Source organism: Apis laboriosa, unplaced genomic scaffold (genome assembly GCF_014066325.1).
Source record: "Apis laboriosa isolate Shangri-la unplaced genomic scaffold, ASM1406632v1 scaffold12_cov154, whole genome shotgun sequence".
Taxonomy (NCBI): Eukaryota; Metazoa; Arthropoda; class Insecta; order Hymenoptera; family Apidae; genus Apis; species Apis laboriosa.
This window is the reverse complement of record NW_025221207.1, coordinates 4,920,210-4,938,697: the sequence shown is the minus strand read 5'-3', so window position 1 is coordinate 4,938,697 and position 18,488 is coordinate 4,920,210. Positions and strand designations below refer to the sequence as shown.

The window sequence follows — 18,488 nt, the reverse complement described above, 5'->3', positions numbered from 1 at the left end:
GAAAAAGAGATATTAAAATATGCAATGAAAACTAATTTCATGAAACCTGAAATTTATTCCGTTAAGTGGATCATTTTTCAATCAAAAACTTCTTTGGAACTGAAAGTTAATAAGAATAAATTACTTTTAAACATAGCACGATGTATTTTTCATGCAAATTTTGCATTGAGGAATAAAAGAAAAATTCCGAATAAATAAATTATCACTTCAGACATATCAATTGCTTAACTGTCAACTTAACGTGCATTAATTTCAAAAAAATTAATCTCGAAAATTATAAATTCTTCGAGTCATTTTTTTTCGATTCATCGTCGTGGAATTCTTTCAAAAAGTTTGAAAAAAATTCTTGCAAAATTCAAATATTCGAGAAAGCGAGATCGTAATCATTAGACCAATAAAATTCGCGCGATCAAGATAAAGATAAATCAATTAAATTAAAATTTCCGAATGAGAAATGTCGAAAAAACACGCTCGAACAATTACGAAAACTTTCTTTTTTTTTTTTTTTTTTCGTTCTCTTTTTCTACTTTTTCCCCCCGTTGTATTTTAAAAACCTATCACTTTCCATTCCACTTGCCGTCGTTCGCAGAATTTCGAATAATAAATCTTCTCATCCGTCTCATCAGTTATCGCTCGACGTACGATAAACCATCGAAGATTGCAAGAGAAAATGAGGAAAATTACGATGGATTTATGAACGACTTGAAAGGGGTAACGGGCCGTGATCCAGTAGCGAGTTTCCTCCCGGTCGCTTATCATTTCTAATAATAACATTTTATCGGGTTATCGGGAGCTTCGGGGATCGGTATCCCTCGTTTCGACTTTAATATTCGATTTTCACGGCAAAGATCTATGGCATGGATCTACGTTCTACCCTTGAGCTATTTGCGTTACTCGTTGCTCGTCAAAAAATTTGCATGGTATTTACTCTACGTGTTTACGTTCACCACCTTTCGCGATTAAACGCCACTGCCCTGTATACTTTATTGTAATGGCAGACTTGCAACGAAGCTGATACGATTTTTTTCTTCTTTTCTTTTCTTTTTTTTTTCTCTCTCTCTCTCTCTCTCTCCCCCTTGAAACCGGCATACATTAGTCACCGTAATTATGGCCAGCAATTTTTTAATAGCGGCGAAAGTTGCGCTCGACAACGAGTACGAACATGCGTCGGCGAGTGCGTTTCCCTGCTCGATTTTATTATGGTTATTATTACTTTTTTACTTTTTACATGCTTCTTTTCTTAACGTCGTATATACACGTATGTATAAATCAAAATTCGATAGATTTTAAAGAAAGTAGGATTGTAGCATTAGAAATAACGTAGATGGTATCTTGAATTGGAATCATTGGAAAATTATGCGAGTCGTAATGTTGACTATATGAAACAATGCAACGAAGTCTGAGCCTTGTCACTGGGTGCTATATAAAATAAGTATAATGCATGAACTGGTTTGGTTCCCATTTCTCTTTCTTCTTCTTCTTTTTTCTTTTTTTTTTTAAATCTTTCTCCGTGTTCATTGTACGCTGTTGATGCACATGGATGGATGAAAGTAAGGATAGCTTGAAACTTTCGTGGAAAAAGAAACTTTTCCACGAAGCTACAAAGAATTCAATTACTTTTGAGTACAAAGGCTTTTACGAATGCTTTGTGTGAAAAAAAAAGAAAATTTCAAGTAATACACAATCTCAAAAATGAAGATACCTTTTACTTAAAGATATTCAAAATATTTTGATCATTTTCCACTGTATAAAACTTATAACCCAGATTTCAAACTTGGAAGATCGAACAACTCACCCCACTCCACCAGAAAAGATTTCCTTCCCACGGTAAAAAAAAAAATTTGACATCCATAACTGCGTATTATCCTACCGTAAGAATAATGTCAGATAATTTTCCCTCGTGAGATTAATATTTCATCTCACCCTTTTTTCAACAAATTCTTCCCCCCAAAGAGCAAAGAACGAGAGAAATGAAATTCTCTCCCTTTGATTAACGGAGAAATTTTTGTTTTGAAACAGGACCGTTTAACTGGTCACGGGGGCATTTCCTCGCTGGGCGGTGGAAACTCGTCGCCGTATTCAGGCGCCCATCACCACGGTCACAGAGGCAATGGAAACGGAAGCGGGATGCCCCATCACGGTGGCGCGTCGTTGCCCACCGCCTCCGACTTTCAACCACCGTACTTTCCACCCCCGTTCCCCTCGCACCACCACGCGCCGGCGAGTCCTCAACATCCGGGCCTCGGCCAGCCGCAACATCTCGATTACCTCGTCGGCGATCCGTACACGCAGACGCTCAACACGTTGCATCAACATCACTATAATCACTTGAGCGCCGCTGTCACGGCTGGCCAAAGGAGCGGCGACCTTAGGAGGGACGCGGAGGGTATCCATGTGGTGAGTAATTGCCTCGATGAGTTATTGGTTACGTTTTAACCCCTTCTCTGCTCTCGCGAGAACTTGGACTTTTCAATATTTTTCGGGTGATTTTTAACATCGTTTTCGAATTTCTTTTTTTTTTTTTTTTAAGAGTAAGAGAAATGTTATTTTATGTTTTCAAAGTGATATTTGATTGAGAAGAGTTTTTATATTTTTCGGGTGATTTTTAACATCGTTTTCGAATTTCTTTTTTTTTTTTTTTAAGAGTAAGAGAAATGTTATTTTATGTTTTCAAAGTGATATTTGAGAAGAGTTGATAGTTTCTTCTTCTGTGCTAGTTTTAAATTGTTTTATCAATACTTAACGTGAAATTATGACGTGGTTCTGTTCTTCAATTGATTGGATGGATCGATGTATAATTATAAATCTTGTTATATGTATCTTCTGTCGGTTTATAGAAATTTAAAAGTTATTTAACTAATATATCGAAGGGAATGAAAGGAATAAAAGGTTGTGACTTGAGAAAATGGGGATCGAGATTCAGAAATGAAATTTTCAATTTCTTATTTGTAATATATGAACTTATGATGAATGATTCGATGTTTATAATTAACGAATGTATATTTAAAAAATCATTGGAAAATAATAATTTCGTATGCGTCTTATTTTAAATTCATTGTAAAAATACATAAATAATACAGTATTATGATTTTCCAATGTACATGAAATTCAATACCTTTGATGTTATATAACTTGCAATATATTATTTTTTTTTTTTTTTTTTTAAGGGATAAAAGATACGAAACAGTAAAAAAGAGCGATATCTCACTTTGTCTGACTGAGATTCAAATTGAAATTCCTCACTTAAATATATTATAAAGGAATCACTGTTTAATGAAATATAAAATAATAATAAAATATTAATAAAATATGAATTTCCTTTAGAGTAAAATGTGATAATGTGTTATTAATAGATCATTAACGTACTATGCGATGATTTTTATCGCTTTTCGTAATTTCATCCATTATGATTTTGCGGTAAATAGTCATTTACAAACGCTATTTGCTTATGATAATTATTATACCTTTTTTTTCTTTTTTTTTTTTACACTTAAAAAAAAAATCAAAGATTGATGTCATCATAGAAAATTGATATAATCAGAGTCAGAGGTTCACATTTTATTAAACGACTGCTACGCGCATTACCTTTTCAATATTCCATCTAATTGACTATAACATTTATTATTCCATGTTAGAGTCATAAATTAACTTCGGTTAATTAAAATTTTCTTCGATTTCGCAATTTATACATAATGAATATTAAATAACGTTATGGTAAATTATATATATATATATATACGACGTTGTTTTTTTTAAATTCTGATATTTTACTCCACTTCGACAATAAAAATTCAAAAACGTGCCCGTTCAAGATTAATTCTTCGTAATCAACCTGAATTGAAAAAAAAATTAAAAATAGAATTGAATGGAACGAGAAATAGAATAGAATATCTTAAAATCGAAGAAATACAATTTGACAAGTAACACGATATCAAACAAACTATATACACTTTCAAAAAAATTATCGATCAGAATTAGAATTTTACCGGAAACTTACTTACCAAAATCTTCTTCCTCAACCCTGATCCACTCCTACAATCTTATTAAACCTCCTATAAACGCTCCTTATATCCAATCTTTAATCAAACCTAACCAATAATCCAATAAAAACTCCTTAACTCCTCCCTAATTACCCGAAAAACGAGATCACGCGTTCCTTAATCTCGTCGTACACCTAACGTCATACCCCTTACCTAGAGAAATTTTGTTATCGGTTGCCTCGAGATCCCCGAGAATTGCCGCCTCGTCGAAATCGAAAGATCCGGTCACGCGCACATCCGGCCGGCTCATTAGAAAAGGCGCGAGGCGTGTTATTTGTAGGACGAGCCGCTGGCCGGATCGAGGATCAGGCCGAGTAATAATAATGGGCGGCCTATCGATCTATTAGACGGCCAATAAGTCGGCCCGTGACATCGGTGATTGCGATCGTTGATCCCGCAGAGATGGAGAGAGAGAGATGCGACGAGGATGAGTCCGGGACAGACATTTGCGCGACATTTGCATTCGCCACGGTTTCTGCGTGCCTGGTGTAATGGGTGGAGTGGTGTGCTCAGGTATTAACTCGACTCGAAAGAAACGAGCGAGTCTCTCGACTCGGGAGAGGATCGGGACCTCCCTCGAGGGAGGGGGAAGGAAGTCGACAGGAAGGACGTGGATTTCGAAGAAGAACGATACGAATTTCGTTCCCGATTCTCGAATCGATTTTTCTGAAAATCGGTTGGGAGTAATCGATTTTCTTGTTCTTGACAGTTCTTGGACTCTTGTAAGAGATAGGATTTCCTTCTTTTTTTGGTTTGCCCATAAGGTGAACACGGTCGGAATCATGCGGATCACGAGTACGGGTTAAGTGTACCTGCACCGGGCTTTTTGTTTGAAGAGGCGCGAGAGAGAATTTGTTTGCTGTAGCGGGAATCGTGAGTACGAGCGTGGCCTGGTGAGTAGAGTCGTGAGTGGAGTCGGTCTATTTCCAATGTATTCTGTGGCGTGGAGAATTTATTCCCGAGATTGTGTTTGGATAAGTATTGGCCAGTGAACGGTAGTTCACGGGGATTAGGAGTGGCTTAAAGGAGGAAGTGATGGGTCTATTTGAGCGAAAGAGTTGTTGAAAGAAGATAGGGACGTGTAGGTCTTGTTGAGGTCGAATTTGTGACGAGTTTAGAAATTGGTATTTCCTTTCTTTCCAATTTGTACAATAGTAGAGATCGTCTCTCTGAAATGTTGCAAGAGAAGAGAATTTTTTCATTTAATCGTTCAATCATCTCGATTATCTCTGCTACATTATTCGTGTCCATTATCTACAATTCCTTTCTTTAAACTCGCTCATTTATTAGTTATTACAATACGATTATTTACTATAATCTCTTTAGCATCATCAGTTTATCTGTTAATAATTTAATCGTTCGAAAAGAAGTGTATATAATTTAAAAATTTATATATCCCAAACAAATCTCCCGTCGCGTTCTTCAACGCCTCTATAAAGTAACGCAACACCAAGATCCAACCGCCTATTTAGGGGTAACTTCAGACCTCTAATAACGCTCACGGTAATAGTATTTGCGGTACACCTTATCCCAATACCTTTTATGAAAGTATCACCCTAATTACAAGGGTGGGACGCGTTGTGGATTATGTTTTGGGCGGTTTCCATGGGTGTCGTGTGACATTGGTGCGCGCGCGCGCAGAAAAAAAAAAAAGGACCGTGTTCAACGAAATTCGACACTCAGCCGAAGAATAACGTTTAGTTTCGCACAGCTCGAAACTGGCCAGAAAAAGAGAAGAGTGGGCTCGGTTTAACGCATCTGTCTCCACCATATGCAAGCTCGTGTTGCGAGCCCGAAATTCTCCATCGATTATTGTTTATTTCACGCCTTGTTGTAAAACGAGTAAAACACGGAGGGGAACGTTGTACATTGGGAAAAATAATCATCGATGGATCGACAACGCGTCATTTATTTGAAACAATGAATTGAATTAAATGCAGAGAGAGGTGTTTTGACGATAGACAATTTTGATGATTATAATTTTTATAGGTTGGATAGATGTGCAGAATGTTCTATCACGAAATTCGGCTTTAAAATATTTACCCATTATATGAGATTGAGATATCGATTATTTCGCTACAACCCCTCGTACCGTATCTTGGCCTGCCTAAAGCACATTCTTCAAAAGAGGGTGGCCGATCTCAATGAAATCTTACACTGATGCAATCTCTTGCCCCGCGAAATATCGAGCAAATCGTTCAAATACTTTTAGATACCGTTCGCTATTTCGCAATTTATCTTCGTATTTTACGAATAATTTCCTCGCTATTGAGGGAAAATTTATTTTTCAATAAGTGAAAAATATTATAAGCCAAACATAATCTATAAAAAAAATTACAAAAACTATGCTTAAAAATTTTCTACAGAAGATAAATAACTGCAAAATGTCTATTTTTTTTTTAAAAATACAAAATATTCGCAGAATTATCGGAGACTATCTGGTCTGTCATAGAGGAAGATAGATTGTAGACGGGGCACAAAGAGTCTCAAACTGTACGTAGTAATGGCGTACAGTCTTGCATAGTTGATCATAGTTAAGAAACTTGAGCACTATGCGTCGACTCTTGTCACCCTTAGAGTTTTCGGTCCCAAATATCCCTAACATCGAGAACGACAACGATGCGAGATTGTGCTTCGACAGTTTCAAGGGGACACGTTGTTCGAAACTAACTTCGGCAGAGTTTGAAAGCATGTAATTACGCGTGATCTATAATGATAAACGAAAAAAGTCTAGCTTTTTAATCTTAATTACTATAATCCGAAGGGAATTAATATTCTAGGCGAAAGAAAAATTAGAAACTGTTCTACATTCTATCGCGCATAAAAAAAGTGAAAGTTTGGTGAAGGTTCTTCTAAATCATATTTCTCGTGTATCCTTGGATCACTATAACACGCCACTATAACGTAGAACTCTATTTATTGGAATGAAATCTTTAATGTACAATTATACGATCTTGTGTTAATTGAATTCGTTTATCTGAACGTGACTTCCTTTTTATTTGAATGAAAAATAATAAATGAAAAAAATTGGTAAAAAATTTCTCTTTTACACGAGTTAAAAGAAATATTTGCACGTAACTTTTATTTATTTATTTATTTAAATTTCTTTCATCAAACGTTTTATTTTTGTATAATCAAATGATAGGAAATGTAATGTTACTCCGATGATAAGATTATTAACATATATTTCACTTAAATAAACTTCTCTAGATAAACTTCACGAATGATACGAATTACGAATCCTCCAGAATAACTATCCACGTACACAGATAAAATACTTTTCTCCTTTAACTAAATCCCAATACAACTCGATATCTTGGAAATGGACCCCCCTCTCCCGAAACATTGTTCCTTGCCCTCCCTCGAGTAATTTACTTATTAAATTTTCGGCTGACCTTTGGCATTCCCTCGGGGAGGATGCCAGAGACGTTTACTTTGACGGAAATATGCCAAGCGTTGCAATCCTTAAGACAGTGTTGGAGATACGTAAAAGGGGTAAACGGTCCCGGTTCACCCTCTTCCTCCAGTCTTAACTCGCCCTCCTCTTCCTTCTTTCTTTTTTCCTTTCTCTCTTTTTTTTTTTTTTTTTTTTTTTCGTTTACGCGACCCACGAGAAACCACGAGTTCCGGGCACAGTGAAAAATTTTTACAGAACGAGGCACACATGTGTGTAACTCGCCAAGGTAACGTCGGATCGGCCGTGTAATCGGTAATCACTGATCTCGCGCGATAAAACGATTAATAAGCGGTGTTCCAGCTGCCGATGACTAATGTTACATCATACCCGAACAACAATGATACGGTAGTTTCTAGTATAAAATGGTTAAGAGAAACACGAGATGAACAACGTTTTACTGCGATCGTTCGAAAAGAATCGGGGAAGAAGTGTTTCGTGTTATGGTGGAGATCTTTTAGATAAAAGACGCGTGAAAAATTGAAAATTGTGAATTGATGTGATTTTGCAATTTTGTGCGCTTATTGTATTCGGATATATGCAGAGAATATTTCGAGTTTAGATATTTAGCAATTCGGGTTCGAATGTCAGAAAATTATAAATTACCGCGATCGAAAGGAATTAAGGGAGAGAGGCATGGATCGATGGAGATCTTTTAGATAGGAACGTATGAAAAATTGGTAATTGAGATTTTCTTGTCTTGCATTGTGCGTTTACAAGTGTACATTAGATATTAGAATAATCGTGGAAAATTATAAATTGTACGCGCGTAGAGTCTGTCTATGTATTTTTTTAAAAAAAAAAAAAACAAAATATATAATACCAGGAGAGAAACGTTTTTTGGAAGGGAAGGGACGAGACGATGATAGGGTTTCTGAAAAAGAGACGACAATGCCAATAATCAGCCAAGTGGTTCGACCGATTCCAATAGCTTTATCCTTGAAAACGAGCAGCTTCCTCGTGCTTCCTCCTATTCCTACCCCACGCGTTCTATACCGAATTATACGTAGTATATCTCGTCTGGATCCCTTCACATTTATGCTCGAGAGAGTACAATTTGTGACAGCCTCTTCGCCGAGGGATCTTTCAGATTCGGAAAATCTGCCTTATTGTTGAGTCGAGCCTTTCTCGCTCGACTCGGGGAAGAGTTAAACGTCTACTCTTTCCCTGATCATGATAATCCACATTATATTCCTTTATTAAACATCATTAAAAAAAAAGTTATTCAATTTTTCCATATATCATTATCACATTCAATTGTATACTTCTTTTAACATCCCTCGTATTCTACTCTCCAAACAATTTCACTCTACGACAAAACACCAAATTACACTTGGACAAACCGCTTGGACTTCGACTTGTCCTCAACTTCCTCTTCACACCCCCTTCTCTTCGAAGATCCGCACAAATTTCGACGGTTCGAACGTCAAATATTTGCTCGGTCGCATAACACCATTATCCGTAAAAATTTGTTGCGCAATTTTGTCCCTCGATTAACGCGTCGACACAAGAAGAGAAACAGAGAGGGAGAGAGAGAGAGAGAGAGAGAGAGAGAGAGAGAGAGAGAGAGAGGGAGAGTGTGCACGAATTGCGCAAGAGGAAACGCGCCACCAAGACTCGTTACACGCGGAGGACTCGCCGTGATATCCGCCGCGTGGTCCCATTTATCAGTATCGATACCTCGAATACCGGTCGACGTGACTTCATCCCGCCGCGGCGTTTAACGAGGGAAAGGCGATCACATTTCATCTCATTAGTCGGGCGGCATGGTTACATCAATTTATAACTAACACGACGATGGATAGTGGATAGCCGCTACGCTCGTCCACTTATGTTGGCCGGGTTAATTAGCGCCGCGTTTCCATTTCTTTGCCCGCGTGAAAGCCGCGCTCTAAATGGACGTGGCGCGCAATAAATCGCGCGATTTTCAAATAATTTCGATATCCTTACGACGATTTAAAACCTTTTTGTAATTGGAGGATAGTGGACAATCTTCTTTCAATAATTATCAAATAATTTTTCGCTTCGATATCTTTTCGACGATTTAAAATCTTTTTGTAATTATGGAGGATAGTGGATCAATCTTCTTTCAATAAATAATTGAAAAGAATTGACGAAACGGAGTGAAGAATTTTTCGACGACCAAATTTTCCTCTTCATTCTCATTTTCTTTTTCTTTCTTAATTTTTCATCTTTCATTTAATAAAACGTGTAATAATTATTATTGTAGTATTATTAAATCGCTAAGTTTCTGTAATTTAATTGATTATTATATCGGAAATGAGTCACTGAATTACACGCATAACATAACGTTCTCTGGTATTTTACTACGAAGAAAATAATAATTGACAAATATCTTAATAAACGGGAAAAAGATATAAAGAGAAAGTGGCATTTCTAAACTAATAGTTAATAACAAGTTGCGAGATTATCGAGATTTACGTTTTTTCGTATTACATTATATCGTAGTTTGTATTACTTTTACGTCTCATCTCGTTTCGATCGTGGAAACCTTTTAATTCTATTCACGGATAAATCGAACAGTATATCAAAGTTTTATATATATATATATATATATTATTTTCTCGTTCCATTCGCTGGCCAGAAAACGTATCGCAATAATCTAGAATAGTCGTTGCGGGGAAAACGATTACAATGGAGCGAACAATCTGGATAGGAAATCGGCGAAACGTGCGCGGAGATTTCTTCTCGATGCTGGAACCTCGTGGATCGCATAGAAAAGATATATGGCAATAATGGTAAGGGCTCGTAACACAACCGTACTTGTGACCGACTTGCAGACGCGATAAAATCTCTAGTTTTTCTCGTCGGATGTGATTAAGATTCCGAACGTATGTCTATCTTCTGTTTCGATTCTTAGAAGACTGCCTTTGTTTTTTTTTTTCCTCTCTCTCTCTCCTCGATATATTTCTCCTTTTTTTGTATTGTATTTTCTTGTACGTATATAGTCTCTTACGTAAGAATATTTTAATCTGATATTGTAACTTTGTAACGATTCAAGAACGTAAAATATAAAAATTAATTACGCAGAAATGTAATATAATTATTCTTCGAGTTGATTTGAACAAGTTTAATTTTAGAGAAAGAAGAAGAGTGGTGGGAAGAAGATAGAATTATTCTTGTTCCATCTTGTTGCATATTGTTTTATTTAACTCAAAATTAAATTACTTACAACTCGGAAGATTAAATAACTTTTGAGAAATTTTTCCTTTGCCTCAATCCGTAAAATTTATCCCTTAAATCTTCCATCCACTTTATCCTAACTTCAACGTTCCATCGAATTAACGTCCAATCGAATTAAAAATGGAAAGATTGAATTAAAACGATAAGATTAAAATTGATAAACAATTATATTGATTCGTCGGGGGAAATTATTTATATCTGTACACGACGTGGAAAAAAAAAAAAACAATATTTGGTTTGCCAAGTAAGTAAAATAAGGGAACGGAGGCGATCACCGATCGTAAACATCAATTTTCATCGCTTTTGAATTTTAATCCACACATCCTATTATAACGATGATCATAATAATTTATGCGGCAATGATATAACTGCGTACGTGTACCGCACGACAATAATAAATGTGTTCTCCGGTAATGATCAAATATTTATGAACGGTTACGGTGATCGTTTACAATCGCCCCGCCACGTCTCATCTTAATGTATAATACAATCTTTTCTTTCTTCTTCTTCTTTTTTTTTTCTTTTTCTTTTTTTTTTTTTTTAACAACTTCCAACTCCCCGCGCGCGTTGCAAATTTAATAAAATTAATCCTTTCCCCGAAGTGAAGTGAGCGATATCCTTTAAAAGTGCACGAGGGAACGATCGATTTACGTAATTCTTGGATACAGGATTAATCGAGGTTTTAATTTGGTTTTAATATCCGACGCTCGCCTCGACGAATTATTATCGATCCAGTTGAAAATTTATTTGTACTTGGGTCGAATTAAACCGATGTCACACGATGGATTTATGGCTAATTATCGTATCGAACCGGACGCGCCACTTTGGATGAAAATTACACGTGAATTCGAGTTGCATTATTTTCTTTTTTTTTCTTTTTTCTTTTGTGCGTTTCTGCGTAATAATAATGGTTTCTCACAAAGAAATTGTTTGCGTATTCTCGATTGAGATTATTTCGATGACGAGAGTTGGATTTGGAGAATTGAACCCTTTTAATTTCACGTTTTTTGGTAAAAGAATTTCTCTCGATTTTATTCCATCGTAAGAGAAAATTTATATCTTATATTTCTATAATTTTTAGGTTAATGGTTTTTAGAAGAATTTCAAGATTGTAATATATATTTGTTTTATCGTACAATAGAAGGCGCGTATAGAGGAATTAAAACAAAAGAGGATGTATGAGTTGATACGATGGACAGTAACGATGTAAAATTAATACGTGTTTTTTTCTGTTCGTGCATTAAAAAGCAGAAGTAAAGAAGTTAGATTAAGTGACCTAGAATACCTGTAATAATGTTGACAATCCGCGTAAAAGGTAATCTACACCTGTCTTTAAATAACACGGCTTACTCACTGCAACGTGCCACGACTTACTGGAAAAGTAATTATACCATGATTATTTCCATTGAGCGATTCTTTCGTGCTCGTAATCATTTCGCAATTGTCATTAATTCGAATGGAAACGTTTAACGTTCAATTATCAACCGTATATGTTAATAATTTTTTGTCATATTTATGAATTCTTCATTAGAAAGAGGAATAATTGAATTGAATTTTTTGAAAACCACACAAATTACTACTTAAAACTTTCATTCAAATATAAATATAAATAAAACTAAACATTTTGTTCTCAAAGATTCTTTAATTAGTTCATCACATTTGACGTGAAAAATGTAAAAGGAATTCGCGTAAGGATCAATAAAACTTCAAACTGTCTATGCAACGAGCACAAAATATCTTAAATCTCTTAAATCTTGTATTTGCGTAAACATCTTTTTTTAATCTATATATGATTACTACAGTTCATAAATATCGCGAATAACGTATTTTTTTCTCTTCTTTGAATGAATTTCAGACGAACATGCACGCGTCGTTTCCGTACGACGGCGGACGCAGTAGCGGCGGAGGCGGAGGAGGCGGAGGCGGAGGTGGAGGTGGAGGTGGCGGCGGGCGAGGCGTCGAATACGGCGCTGTCCGCCGTCCTGACGCCCTTCTACCACCCCCAGGCCTCGACCAAACCGACCTCGTTCTCCACAGCAGCCTCGTAGACGACCCCCAGGTGAGCGACGATGTACGTAATCGCAACGTATTTTCTCTATTATCGTTCTACAATTGACACGAATGAAAATGCTACGAAACAACAATATTTTACGAAGAAATTGCGATCCCACAATCGATTTCTCTTGCATTACGATCCTCTAAAAATTTATTCGTCGTTCAAAGAATGAAGAAAGTTTAATGTTTATTTAATTGTATATGTAAGAATAAAAAATTTGCACGAATTAGAATCAGATTTTGGGGAGGAAAAGGGAATTAAGTTCTACTGATATCTTATTCTTATATAAAATTATCGAGCGTTAATAAATAAGAATATGAGTAGAATTTCATCAATGTTATCGCAAAACCAATTTTATTTATAAGATTAAATTATTACTTTTGTTTTCGCGTGGACTTTAACTTCCATTAAAATGTGTCTCGACAATATTTTTTCTTTTTAAGATAAATTAGAAATTAACTCCCTTATGAATTTGAATTATGAATATATATTCTCTCTAATCTCTTCTTTAAATTCTTTCCAGAACACAAACGTGGACGATGGAGGGTTCATGAACGATCTTCCTCTCCTAAAAAGTAAGTAAATCTGTCCTAATCACTTGTAATCTCGAGGCGATTGATCTTTCAAGATGAGTCTTATTTCCCTGATAATCGACTTCCTTCCGGTCTTGAACCTTTAAACCTGTTCCCCACCGGTTTAAATGCTCATTATCAGACGCGCCACTCAAATCATCATCATCGTATCGGCCTCGTCCATCTCGATCTCGAAAGACGCCGTTTCCACATTATTTTCCGAGTCCGCGCTCCTCTGTTTCTTAACAGTGTTCTAAATTCCATCGAATCGACAAATTTACGCGATAAGATACGAATGCAAAAAAAAGGAAAAAAAAAAAAAGGAATTACGTTTCGTATATAAGGATAAAGGCGCGAGAGATGGCGGGTATTATTCCCATCGTGTGGAAAACGTGTCCGCCGCCCAAACCGGAAATATAAAGTAGCCATGCCGGTAACTTGCCGCTTTTAATTAGAATTTATCTCCTCGAGTGTCGTATCGATTGCTTGCTCCGTGAACGGATTGTGAATTTCAAAAGCAAAGATGGAAAGGTAAAAAAAAAAAAAAAAAAAGTAGATGGCCTTCGTCCTTCATCCGCCATTAATAGAATTTTAAAGATCCTTAATTGCGAATAAAATGAAGCACAACCGAGGGAGGGAAGGATATGACAAGGATTTTTAATCGTCGTTCAATTTCTACCGAATGTAGAGATCTTGACGTTGATTCGAATAGATAAGCGGAAAAAAATTTATGAAGATAACATTTAAGTTTATATTACGAGTATCTTTAGAAACTATTTTCTGCTTTTTTTAATTTTCATTATATAATTTTAAAGAAAATTAAATATGCGAAAATAGAATCTTTACTCTTTGAAACGTTAAAATTGGAAAAATTTTTCACGAGATATATCTATATAATTACGATTCGATGATTCAATTATATTTTGAAATAAAAATTGAAAACTGGTAAGACTATATATATATGATTTGAAGAATCAAGGAATGGGTCAATTTAATTTCGAAGAAATATCGATGCATCACTATAGATTTCTCCAAGCGATAGAACAGATATTGTTAACTTGAAAAATCACAATCTTTCCTATTACACCATCGTTGTATCCACGACAATCCAAGCTAAAAAAAAAAACAGTTGCCCATTCACAGATTATTTAACCAATTTTTTTGTTTATATCTTGCATTATTCTCATCGCGATTAAGATAATCGCGATCCAAAATCACCCACGAAGTAACTCATTTGATCGGGAAACAAAATTGCCAGATAATAAACCCAATTACCTTGCCACCCCAAACCCCTCTCTTCACTCCGCTGAAATTCATTTTCCAATCCCCCATCCGCCCTCCCCCCCCCCCCACCCTATCAAAAAACGGTCGGTCGAGATAACATCGAACTAGGTAAAAGTCCACACGTCATCGGTTTAATTAAAAGTTTATCTTCGGAAACTCGTTTAATAAAATCGCCTAGCCGATAGTGGGTCGCACTTTCACGCCGATCTCGCTACCGATTCTCGGAACTGCGTATAAACCTACAGATAACCAATTTATACGAACAGCAGAATAGTTTCATTTAGACTCACGTGTATGTTTTTCCTATTCCATTGCGCGCGAAGTTTTTCTCGATTTCGTTCGACGTAGAGAATTTTTCTCCATCGTAAGACTGCTCAATACGCACGATTGCGTAACTAGTTCGTTTCGAAAAGATGGATCTTGTGGATGGAATGATATTACAAGGAAAATTGCGCCTCGTTCGGTGTATTCACTTCAATCGCGTTGGATAGATTTTCCTTAAGATTAAAATATTCCAACATTTCGAAACGTATCGAGAAATTTCGAATTTTTCTTAAAAATAGAATTAAAGATCGACTTTACTTTTCGAAGATAAAAGAATGCTGGATCGATACGTAATCACATTAGACTTACAGGAGACGAGATAAATATTCAATTCGAAAAATCGTGCATTCGAATATTACTTTAAATTCCAATGCCTGTCCATTGAACACGACCTCCCCGTTCGCAACTCGTCATAATCTTACCATACTTAGTGTTAAAATTTAGTCGAATGTTCATTCAAACAACGAAGCAACAAGGACCCTCGATGCGATTCTTGATTTTTCCGAACGGACGACACAATGGCGAGGAGGGGGGAGGGGAAAAAAAAGGTGTTACTACCGGTCCACTCGGCAAAAATACGTGCGTACGTACGTAGGTTAGGCCAGGATGCTTTGGAGGCGCGAAGGAGAAATAAAACTGGAGTGGAATTGGCCCGAGGCGGGTCGGATTTCGTTCATTGTCATTGTAATTTCTTGGCGGGGCGCAGTTTTCGGGGCGTTACACACCACGGGGGTATTACCTACAGATGGCTGTTTGTTCGAACGTCACCGTCGGTTATTATATGCCTTGTTACGCGCCCTCTCACTCGGGCTTATATTTGCCCAGTTTTCCCTTCCATTCCCTTCCATTTCCACCCCGAGCCGCCATTGTCCCTTTGTTTCGAACCACGTATTTCGACGTTGTATCGTCGAATTTAGAAAGGTGTATCCGAGAGACGCGTGTTCACTTTAACGGGCGCGCGACTTCTTTTATTATTCGTGTACGCGTGTACGTGAGATCCTAATGGAGAGGATAGTTTAGTTCTTTCTCCGTCGAAGATTTTCGAATCCATCGAAGCGAGAGAAATTTTCTTTGTCCGTGATTATCAAAAAAAAAAAAAAAAAAATGTATCAGAAATATTAATATTAGAAATTCAACGTATACGCGAATATTTCTGTGATATAATTTCGATCCGTGTCAAAATGAAAAAAAATCTCCGTCTCCGCCTACGTACGTTATAAAAATTGTTCGTCACACGTTGAAATCTAGAGCCGATTGGCGAGAGCAGCGACAAATACATACAACCGACGACATAACATACGCGTTCCGTTTCTCGGAAGCCGGTTATACAATTACTTGCAGCTTACCTTGGCTCCTTCGTCACTCCTCGACGTGCTCCAGTTTACCAGTTTAACGTTGCTCCAAGGTATACGAACGAAATGGATTTTTCTCGGAACTTGGAACTGCAAAAAAATTGAAAATTTTAAGATTGAAAACTTTGCCTCGTTTGATTGAGAAAATTGAAAAAATATCGAAGAAATTGGGGAAAGTATTGGGGAATAATATTTCTTGATAAAAGAAAGAATGTGTGTTATTATAATCGAAAATAAAATAAAATTCACTTAGAAATCGAAAAAATTGTATGGAACATTTGGCGAATGTAACTACAGGTCGTAGATAACTAGTTGGCGAATCACATTAAACTACAAGTTCACGTTACAATGTATAATCTGACATCTGTTGACATCTGTTTCAACCACTATTTCGTGTAATCCGTTCCTCTTTTAACGAGTAAAAAAAAAATCTTACAAGAAAACGTATATCATAAAAGTTAAAGATTGAAGACTACTTTTCAAGATCCATTTCTATCTAAAAAAAGAAAATGTAATTTTTGTATTAAAAATACTTTCGTAATTGAAATGATTCTCTTATTATTTCCAAAATAAAAAAAAAAGGAAGAAAAAAGATTCAAGAAATCCTAAGAACAGGTAAATTCAAAAACAGGGTAATTTTCTACTTGCCAAACAGGTGCGAAGAGAAAAAGAGATCCTAAGCGGCGCGTAAGGAGATGAAACGAGTTTTTGTGGTTAATCAATCGTCCTTCGTCAACGATGAGACCGTGTCGCGTTAGAAACAATTAATCATTCAAATGAGGCCAGCGAAGGCATTTACCGTGTTAATGATTTTTCTAATTTAACCGGTCAATGGTGTCCATGGTCAATTAACTTTCCTCGTTATTTCTGCACGTTACGCGCACTGTGCTCTTCTTAAAAATTAAACGAAAAGAAGAAGAATGGGTGTTGGGTGTTGCCGTGACAAGAGCTCGAAAATTATGCGCACCTTTCCACGTCGGTTTGACTTATGATCAGTAACAGTAATTTACGAAGCCAACGTGTGTTTTGGATATCGGATTAGAGTCGTCCTCTCGTTACGTTTCATTAGGAAAGTATATTATGATTATATCTTCCTTTTAATCTTCGACATAATAATAAACTTTCGACAACAAACCTTTTTTCGTCCAACACGTGTAATATACATGCGTAATATAAATCGTCTCGTTACCGTTGTTAAAAATAAGATTTTTCATTTGCACGAATTTATTATTTATATTTATGTGAATTATATTGTTTATTAAATTTTATTTCGCAAAGATATATTGATTCTTTTCTTTTTTTTTTCTTTTTTTTTTTAATGAATAAATTAAATGTATATATGCTGGAAAGGTATAAAAATTTTCTGAATAAAATGTATATATGCTGGAAAGGTATAAAAATTTTCTGAATAAAAAAAATATTCTGAAAATTTAATCGTAAATTCAACACTATATATTAATAGCAATTGATTTTTTAATAATAATAATTTAAATTTTATGCATTTTTCGCGCAGGTAGGATTTTATTCACCCTTTGGCGCCTGCAATTCCAATGATTCATTCATTAATCGTTGCATATATCTGAATAATTCGGCTTTTTTTTCGCGCTTTTTTCTATAACGGAGTTCACATTTTATCTGCATACATTATCCTAGCGATTTAAGTATCGATATCAAGGGAGGGGGGGAGAAAAAATTGGTTACATCATCCACAGAAAACCTGTTTGAAATGAAACTATTTCTATGCATCTTTTTCTTATTTGATTACATTTCTAGCGGCTGTATTTTACATTAGATCGCCAATGCCGTATTTTACATTAGAAATTCGTGTCTCGTTATCCCGTGTAGCTTAGTTAAGCAATACCAGACTTATTTCCCTTAAAAATAAAAAAGATCTCTTTTTATTTTTCCCCCAAGAATACTACTAAAGCTTCGTATTAACGTTGAATTTTAAGCAGACATTTCTATCTATAAAAATTTCATTCATACCGTTTTTCTACGTAAAGTTGGGCAAGGAATGAACATGTTACACCATAATCTTGATCTCCATTTATCTCATTTAAACCACTAAACCTCGAGATATGATCTTTCTCGTAGAAAAACTTTTGAATAGACTTATTCCATCACAATTTAATCAGATGACTTCACGGCATTTATCAAAGTAGCTAATTATCTCGACAAATTGCGCGACTGAAAAATCCTGTA

General features: G+C 35.9%; 2 protein-coding genes across 13 annotated transcripts in view; one reads left to right on the top strand and one right to left on the bottom strand.

Annotated features, from left to right (window-relative positions):
- LOC122720393 (KH domain-containing, RNA-binding, signal transduction-associated protein 2-like) overlaps positions 1-18,488 on the bottom strand; it is a 106,511-nt gene that overhangs the window by 48,515 nt on the left and 39,508 nt on the right. For all 3 annotated transcript variants that reach the window (XM_043947090.1, XM_043947093.1, XM_043947091.1), the window contains exon 9: positions 16,281-16,376. The gene's annotated coding sequence lies outside the window, so the exon portion shown is untranslated. The remainder of the gene's footprint in view (positions 1-16,280; positions 16,377-18,488) is intronic.
- LOC122720392 (transcription factor AP-2-epsilon) overlaps positions 1-18,488 on the top strand; it is a 236,919-nt gene that overhangs the window by 186,761 nt on the left and 31,670 nt on the right. For 9 of the 10 annotated variants that reach the window (XM_043947085.1, XM_043947084.1, XM_043947082.1 and 6 more), the window contains 3 exons: positions 2,020-2,397; positions 12,554-12,769; positions 13,278-13,329. In XM_043947085.1, the coding sequence (XP_043803020.1) occupies positions 2,020-2,397; positions 12,554-12,769; positions 13,278-13,329 (646 nt within the window). The remainder of the gene's footprint in view (positions 1-2,019; positions 2,398-12,553; positions 12,770-13,277; positions 13,330-18,488) is intronic. The other variant, XM_043947078.1, reaches the window with a different exon arrangement.